This window comes from Myotis davidii, unplaced genomic scaffold, assembly GCF_000327345.1.
Source record: "Myotis davidii unplaced genomic scaffold, ASM32734v1 scaffold933, whole genome shotgun sequence".
NCBI classification, from domain to species: domain Eukaryota; kingdom Metazoa; phylum Chordata; class Mammalia; order Chiroptera; family Vespertilionidae; genus Myotis; species Myotis davidii.
The window spans coordinates 471,884-480,630 of record NW_006285240.1 but is presented as its reverse complement, the minus strand read 5'-3'; the positions used below and the strand labels follow the sequence as shown (position 1 = coordinate 480,630).

The following is an 8,747-nucleotide window of genomic DNA, read 5'->3' as shown; positions in this document are numbered from 1 at the left end:
ATGTCCTATGGTGGCATGGTAGGCCTTGCCCAGTCAGCTCCTCTCTACTGGTCTAGTAGAAATGTAATTTAGCAGAACAGTTTGGAGGCTAAGAACCCAGCTTGAGACTGCAGAGCCTTCAGTGGGATGTTTAACCACTTTATGCTTTCTGTGAAGTGGGGATAATACTGGTACAGAATGATTATGAATATTGAGTTAATATACATACAGCAATAAGTACAATGTCTCACATTAAGTGCTAGCTAGCTATTTAAGCACCTAAGGGCAATGAGTTTTGTTTTATTTAATACCTGTATCCACAATGTCCAGAAAATACAGTAAGTATGTCATATATATTTTTGAATGAATGAAAAAACCCTGAATAATACATTAGTATCTCCCCTGCCCTTGACTTAAATGAAACTTTGAAAAGTCTATCATGAAATAATATTTTCTGAAATCTTAAAAAAGCCTAACTAAACACTTCTCATTAGGTTGAAGAATTAGAAACAATGTTGAGTATTATATTATCTAGAACAAAACATGCCATGACTTATAAGATTAATTGAAAACTGAATGCAGTACATTTTGCGATAATCTGACAAAGGACCATGTAATAAAGAGACACTGTTGACTATTTTATTGTTACCACATAGACATTGGTATTTATAACAACACACAGATTTGGTTAAGTTGGAAAATTATGTGGGTGTGAAAAACAATTGAATCGCCGAGAATTACATACTCTGCCTCACTGTAAAAAGAGGAACATTATTTCTTCAAATAAGATCATTTATGTTTAATAAACTTAATGCTTTTTAAGGTAGCTTGCTTTTTAAGGTAGCAAAAGCTCTCTAAAGGAGGTTATCATAAAGATAATTATATACAGGTAATTTTTAACATCTATAAATAGACAATTTAGGATTTTTTTTCAAAATGATGAACATGGAGAAGAATTATTATATTGTCCTAAACTATTGAGTAGATGTTAGGAGAAATAACTGGAATAGTTAGGCTGACCAGACAGTCAGTCCTTCAATCCCACACCTAGAAGTCCTTCTACATTTGCAACGATCTCTCTGGAAACTAAGGTTAGTGCCTGGGTAGTCTGTTTTCTGATAATTCTTGAAACACTGGTCTGGTTCTACTTTCACCGACAGCTTTGAGTGGCAAATTCCAGCTGCCTTTTCCTATACTAATACTCCCTTTAAGAACTGTGATAGTCTCTATGACTGTGGATACTGATTCTGCTTTCAAATGATAAGTTACGGTTGAGTTGATAACCCAGTGTAGAGAGAACACCACCTGCAGGGTCACCTACAAAACTGAAATGATGCAACTTCCTCCCCCACCTAAAGAGCTATATGACTGACTGTTCCCAGTTTGCATCCCAGGACCACTCATATTCCCACTGTGGGTACAATGTCTCAGCACTGAATTCTGTGGGTCTCAGCAGACGTCATAAGAAATTCCTACCTGGACCAGACTATATCCTGTGCGCTGGACCAGTGCGCGAAGGGCTGCTTCCTTCTGGGTGCCGCTCAATCCATCCCCGGATTTGTGATTTGATTCCATTGAGAGTGATTATCAGCAAAAAATCAGGTTAATTAGGGTTGCTCACTGAAACCAAATTTAAGATAAATTAAGTAAATTGCTGTTGCCAAGTCCAAACTTGTCCTTTTCATGAAGGACATCTTTAGGAAACATTCTCTGCAAATGAGACATCGGGTTAAAGCAACTAACAGCCACACACAAACAAGGCCAGTTACACATCCTCATTAAGGAAGAGTTTTAAAAAAATGTTCAACTTTAGCTGAAATTTAGAAGTCAAAAATGAGTAGTATCCCGTCTCCAATTAGAATGCAGATCAGTAATTCTCAATCCAGTGACCTGCGAATGTCACCAAATGCTCAGATACAAATTAGCGCTTGTCAATTAAAAGAATATGCAGAATGATCCTCACAGATGTGGGAAGGAGGGCACTCTTACTAAATCAGTCAACTAGAATAAGGTGTCAGGATCCTGAGAGTGTTAGCTTCATTTATCTATTCTGTGTGTTTAACTAAGACATTTATCTACTAGAGGCACGAATTCATCCACGTTGTGGTCCCTAGGCCTGGCCGGCAATCAGGCCAATTAGGGCTAGCTGAAGGGGGGCAGGGGCGGGGAGCGCAGGAGGTTGGACAGCTGTGGGGAGGGACTGTGGAGGTTGGCCTGCTGCAGAAGGTTGGCTGTGGAAGCGCACTGACCACCAGGGGGCAGCACCTACATTGAGCGTCTGCTCCCTGGTGGTCAGTGCATCATTTGGTGGACCGGTTGTAATGGTCGCTTAGGCATATATATATATTCTCCAAAGATAAATTTCTAGAACAGAATGCACTGGGAGCAAATACAGAAGTCCTCATGCAAACTACTTTATGTAATAAAAATGTGACTTAGGTTTTAACAAAACAATAATAGATCCTTTTGAGTGATGTTGAAAGGGCTTGCTAACATCTGGATCATGTACCACACAGACCACTCAGTAGAGGACATAAAGCCATTTGTAAAAATCTAAGAAACTATGGAAGTTTATGTCCGGGTTTATGTAGATATGAAGGTGCAATTTCAGCATTTTATTAAAGTTGATGCTTTCTGTCTGGGTACAGGTTTGAACCCATTTCAAATGTGATGGCTGTTGCGATTCACAGGTTTCCAGGGTAAGGATATGGCCCTGCGGAAGGCCCCTGCTATAGTGGTTGAGGTTCTGAAGTCTCCCACGTGCATAAGGGGAGCACACCAGCTGGGTGAGAGCGTGAATGGCTCAGTGAAGGTTCCGTGCTGGGTTTCCACTCTGCTTAATGTGCTCTGCCAACCAAGACAGTGGAAACGTGTTTTATGATGGTTTGAATCAAATGCAAATCTAATGGGTTTGACTCTAGGCCCTTTTAAAATTTTTTTCTGTCCTGTGTATTGAGATATCCTGTACTGATTTTGGTTGTCATTGAAAAATTCTGAATGAATAAAGAATAAAATAAAGATTCGGAATGAATGAACCATTAATGACATAGAAAACTGGGCCAAAAATTAGGTGAGAAAAGAAAAAAAAGATGAAGAAACCTGAAGTCATAATTTCAGTAAAATGTAGAATTAAAATATATGAAAATAATAGAATTTTAAAATGCCCAAACTAATAGACGAGCATCATTAAGAAAACAACATTTTCAATAAAGTTAAGAAAACCAAAGGAAAGAAATAATGAGATTCCAGAAAGATAATACCCATTGGCTGTTATAGGGACAGTCAGTTTTATGCTCTTCACACAAGCATGGCCATTCTTGCCCTTGTCCTTTCTAGTCTTGCTTGCTTCTGACCCAGGTCAATTCAGTCTTCACTCACTCACTCTCTTTAGGAGTATTTCCTTAGTGCTGTCTGTATGTCAGCCCATCCCCTGCCCAGTTTTAGGGCATTGAGTTTTATGGGCATCAGGCTAACATATCCCTTTCTGTATCTGTACTTTGCAAACTGTAGTGAATTAAAGAGAAAAAGAAATCCTAACTTCACATCTTGGCTACAACAAATTGAAGGGAATCTTTAGGAATGACAGTGGTGATTTGGTCTACGTGTAGCAATCCAGGGAGGGACATGTCACTTTACAGACACATTTATAGTATAAAGGCTCTTTCTCTGGACACTACAAGGTAGGGGGAAATGAGACCTGTTTTCACTCTATAATCCCAACCTGCTGGTGAATTCAGTCATAAAACCTCTACAGAAAATATAAATCCTCTTAAAAACATAAACCTACAGAAAGGATTTTGAAGATTTATAAAGAAAATTAGCCTTTAAGACAAATCTAATTCTTGCCCTGTTCCCAAATGTTACTAAAATTGTTTTTTGTTTTTTTTTTTTCATCGGGACACTCTCAAACTCTCCCACAGTGCTGAATTTAACCTGCCAAAGCAAGGAGGCTATAAACGGACTTGGGCCTGATGAGGTTAGTCATGAGTGTCTTACAGATGTTTGCAGGCAGAGTCTGTTGTTTTTTTTGGCCAAGTTGTAGATTTGCTCTTTGCTGAACTTCATCTTTTCTATCAAAAGATAACAGTTCATGGTGAAACAAGTTTTATTTACAACACCTATCTTTAGTTTTGGTTAATAATTAGCAAAGGGGATCAAAGATATTTTACATCAGAAAAGCCTTTTGATTACATTTAGATTCACTTTGAAATTATTAAGAAAGTCTGTATGGCATCTTAATATAATGTCAAGTCATTGGAAATCAGAATATTGAAATAAAATTCAGAAATTGCCGTAAGAGAAACTTGATCTTCAAAAACAAATCGCTCTCCCAACATTGAACTTGAATCCCAGATAAATATTTTTTTAGGCAAGTCAAATTTTTGTTTCAAAAATTGGTCAATTTGAAACAAAGGTTTTGCAATATGTTATCTAATTTAGCACCTTGTGAATTCTTCAGATCTTAGGCAACTGCATTTTACAGATAGTTCCTGAAGTAACTTATTGAGGCAATAGATCCACAGCCTATATATAGCAGGCTGTAAGACCATTGGAGCTAAAGGAAAGCATTCATGACTATTCATCACTATTCATTCAAAAATTATTCACTGAGTACCTACTATTATCCAAGCAATTTTTGAGACACAGGGATAAAACAGAGAACAACAGAAACCCCTCTCTCCTTAAAATCTCAACTTTATAGCAGTTAATGGACTTGTAAAGTGGTTATGACAATAAACAAAATAGTGATATATACAGTGTGCTTATGATAATTTCTGTGGACAAAAAATAAAAAGTGGAAGGGGCATATAAAGTGAAATATGAAGTGTGGGGGGATGACATTTTCAGATAGTATGGTTTAGAGAGAGTGAATTTGGGAAGAGAACTGGGCGAAGTGAGGGATGTATTTGGGAGAGAGCATTCAAGGCAGTGGGCCTGGCAGGTGCTGGGGCTTGCTGGTGAAATATGAGGAGGCCCATGTGGAGATGAAGCTGAGTGCGTGAGGAGAGAAGTGGGAGTTGGGTTTGGGAGATAATGGTGGACCAGGTCATGTAGGACCTTCTACTAGTCCATCATGAGAAGGGCTTTGGATTTTGCTCTGAGAAGTGAAGCCAGACAATTGACAAGATTTTACTTAAGTTTTAACAGAATCACTGTAACTGTTGAGAAAACATTGAAGGGAGTCAAGTGGCACCGGGACTAAGGTGAGGAAAAGGAGGTGAATAATGCAAACACAGGTCCTGTTTTTATTTAAAAATTTGCTAGTTTAAATTATGAGTTTTTTAAAAAATATTACAGCTTGGCCAGCATGGCTCAGTGGTTGAGCGTCGATCTATGAACTAGTTAGTCATGGTTTGATTCCTGGTCAGGTCACTTGCCCAGGTTGTGGGCTCGATCCCCAGTGTGGGGTTTGCAGGAGGCATATGATCAATGATGCTCTCTCATCATTTAAGATTCTATCTCTCGTTCCCTCTGCCTTCCTCTCTGAAATCAATACAAACGTATTTTTAAAATATTACATTAAAATGTCATTTGTCTTGATTACTGAGTTTTGATATTTCTTAAATTTTACATTCACGGTGATGCCCCACTCCTCTCACTCAAGTTGCCAGGGGAGTGAAGGGGAGAAGCAGGGAGACCAGTTAAAAATTATTGCAACATCCAGGCAAGATAATCGTGGCTTGGACTATTATCTTGTGATAGTGGGGAGAGGGGATGAAAAATGGTCAAATCTTGGATATAGTTTACAGATGAATGTGTTGTGAGAAAAAATGAGAAGTCACGGTTGACATCCCAATTTTTGGCCTAGACAACTTTAAGAGCAGAGTTGTCATTAACTGAGTTTGGGAGCAGCAAGTTCATGGAAGAGGAGCAGTAATCAGCCATAGGCACGCTGATTTTGAGATGCCATTAGATAGCCATTAGTAGAGAGGTTGAGTGGACAGTTAGATATATGAGTCTGAATTTTACGGGAGAGTTCCAGACAGGACATATTGATTTGTAAGCTATTTACATAGAGCTATTTAAGCTGTAACATTGGATGAGGTCATCTAAGGACTGAGTGTAGAAAACAGGTCCAAGGACTGATCTCTGGGGCACTCCAGCTTTTGGAAGTCAGGGAGACATGGAAGAACTAGCAAAGGAGAATGGAATGGGATAGCCAGAAAGGTAGGACAAGAACCAGGTGAGTAAGGTGGATTGGAAGCCAAGTGAAGAAAGGATTTGGGGGAACAATTGAGTGATCAGGTGTGCTAATCCTGCTAAGTCATGTAAGATGAAGCCTGAATAGGAACATCGATCCCAGAACAGGACATTCTGGGTTCAGATCCTCATTCTGACTCTTTCTGTGTATTCTGGGAAAGTTCCTTCTCCTCTTGGTGTCTCAGTGTCCTCAGCTTAGGAGCTGACTCTTTCTGTGTATTCTGGGAAAGTTCCTTATCTTGGTGTCTCAGTGTCCTCAGCTTAGGAAGTAATGGTATTTCTCTGAGGGTCTTTGTATTGCATGAGTCAATATATTGAATGGATGGTAGACGATTTCCTGGTATATAGTCAGTGCTAGGCATAGGTATATAGTGATCAGCATAGGCATATAAAATATAAAAAAGGAAAATAGAGAGGCAACATGATCACCAAGCACCTCAGCTTCTCAATTCAGAGATTCTTCAGTAAAAAATTCCACTGACTGGTGGAACAATAGTGTTATCTAGGTGAGAGTGGCTGAGAGAAGAAAGGGGCAAAGGAATGAAAGTTGGATGAGGTAAGGTCACAGGGAATATTACAGAAAATAATGAGGACACCACCCCACCCCTACCCAACCATCAGTTTCCTCCCTTGTGAACTGGCTAACAAGCAGTTTGTGAACCATGCTGCTGTAAAGATCATATGAGAAAACACCCATGAAGTGTTTACTTTAGGTCTTGCCTACGCAAGCATGTCGACATGACATGACTTACTACTGTTACTACTAAAATGATGTTGGAGGAGAAAAACAGTGGAGGAATCCCAGAAAGGGCCTGCAGGAGAAGACAGCACTTCCTTGTATAATTTTCTTTCTTCTCCTTCTTCCTTATGTTCACTCTGAAAATGGTGTGAGGGCAGGGATAATGATGTGAAAAACCGGGGGGGGGGGTGGTCTCCGTTAGCTCTACTAATTTTTATTAATCTGTGATCAATGTTTCCCCATCCTCTAAGACAGTGCTTTTTTTCATAGCAAAGCAATATTTTGTTCCAATTTATACTCACCACCATAGGTGCTATATAAAAATGTTCCCATCTTTTGTTCTTCTGCCTCTATCCCAAGGGAAACTCTCTGAGCCTCAGTTTCCTTACATATAAAATTAGGGTGATAATAGTGTCTACTTCACAGGGTTGGTATGAGGATTAAATAGGAATACATTTAAAATACATTTAAAGTGGTTCCTGGTATTTAAGAACTTTCCAGTAAGTGTTGGCTGTTATTTTAATTATGATTCTAATTAATCTCTAATTCCAAGGTGTAGAATTACTTGCAGGGAAGGGAGGATCAAGTCCCAAGTCCTTGGCATGATACCCTGTTTCTTCAAGGCTAGATCCTAGAATCCCTCCCAATGTCATTCATATACCCTGGGGATTACCACCCTTTCTGATAATGTAGGGCTCTCTGCTTGGAATGACCTTCCCTTCCTTTCTCACTTCTCCTCTCTCCACTGTATCAGCCCTACTGATTCTTCTAGACTTGATTGCAATGTAACTTACATTTATTTCTATGTTTACTATTAGAAGGGTTGGGAATTTATTTAGAAGTTTGGTTGCTTTTGTGACCAGAAATATGCTGTGGGAATTTACAACTCTTGTTTATATCAATTAGCGTGTGGTAAAATTGGTTCCATTGTAAGTCATTTTGCATAAAATCACAGTTTCCAAGAACCTATCCATGATGTTAAGTGAGGACTTACTATACTGATCTTTGTTTGCCCAGAAAGCTTAGACTGACATGTGTTAAGTGCTCAATAAATACATGTGGAAGACAAGGGAGACTTTGGATCAGCATTTGAGAAATTACAATAAAATGAATCTGCATCTGATCTCCTAATACTTAGTATTCTTGTTGTAGTCACTTCCAGAAAATTCTATCCTGGAATAAACTTGCTTCATGTGAGAAAGTGACTTGAAAGGTTTTTCTGCATTTATGCATATGTTATCACTTCTGTGTGAGACAGAAGAGTAAACTTTTAGGAAAGCAAAGAGATGGAGAAATAGAGTTGACATTTGCCTTTATTTTTTTTTCTTCTTAACATGTTTTTGGTTTTATAGTTGCAACTTTAGTGCCTCTGTGGTCAAGAAAAAGAAGGAGCTAGAAGTTATCGGGGGTTCATGATTTCTGCCTTCCTGAAATCACAAGTGGAGCGGAATGACAGCTCACCTCAGCACTTGATTGAGAATACTCAATAGAAATTTCCAGAGTTCACTGTTGGGCAAGGTCAGAGCTACTGTTCCTGACTTTTGACCCTGAGGCCCTCAGGGACCACTGGCTCAGGTTGTCAGGGAAACAGAGATAAGAAGAAAGCTGGAAGAGAGAATCAGGTGGAAGGCTTTTTAAATCCAACATTTCCAAATCTAGACCCATCAGGGGTATATCATGTGCTACTCTTTAATTATAACCCTGATCTCTGAAGAGGAAAAGCACTTTTTTTTTGTCCATAAAAATTGGTCCCACACATATCAGGCACTGCACAAGATGATTTAGAGTTAGGAAGTGAAGTAATTTTGTTAATATTATAGTTGTGGAA

The 8,747-nt window shown here is 38.9% G+C and overlaps 1 protein-coding gene across 1 annotated transcript in view; it reads right to left on the bottom strand.

Moving 5' to 3' along the window:
• Positions 1–8,747, bottom strand: part of A1CF (APOBEC1 complementation factor) — a 77,547-nt gene that overhangs the window by 50,310 nt on the left and 18,490 nt on the right. Inside the window, exon 2 of the mRNA XM_006755858.1 lies at positions 1,456–1,599. Within this exon, the coding sequence (XP_006755921.1) occupies positions 1,456–1,554 (99 nt within the window). The 5' untranslated portion in view covers positions 1,555–1,599. The remainder of the gene's footprint in view (positions 1–1,455; positions 1,600–8,747) is intronic.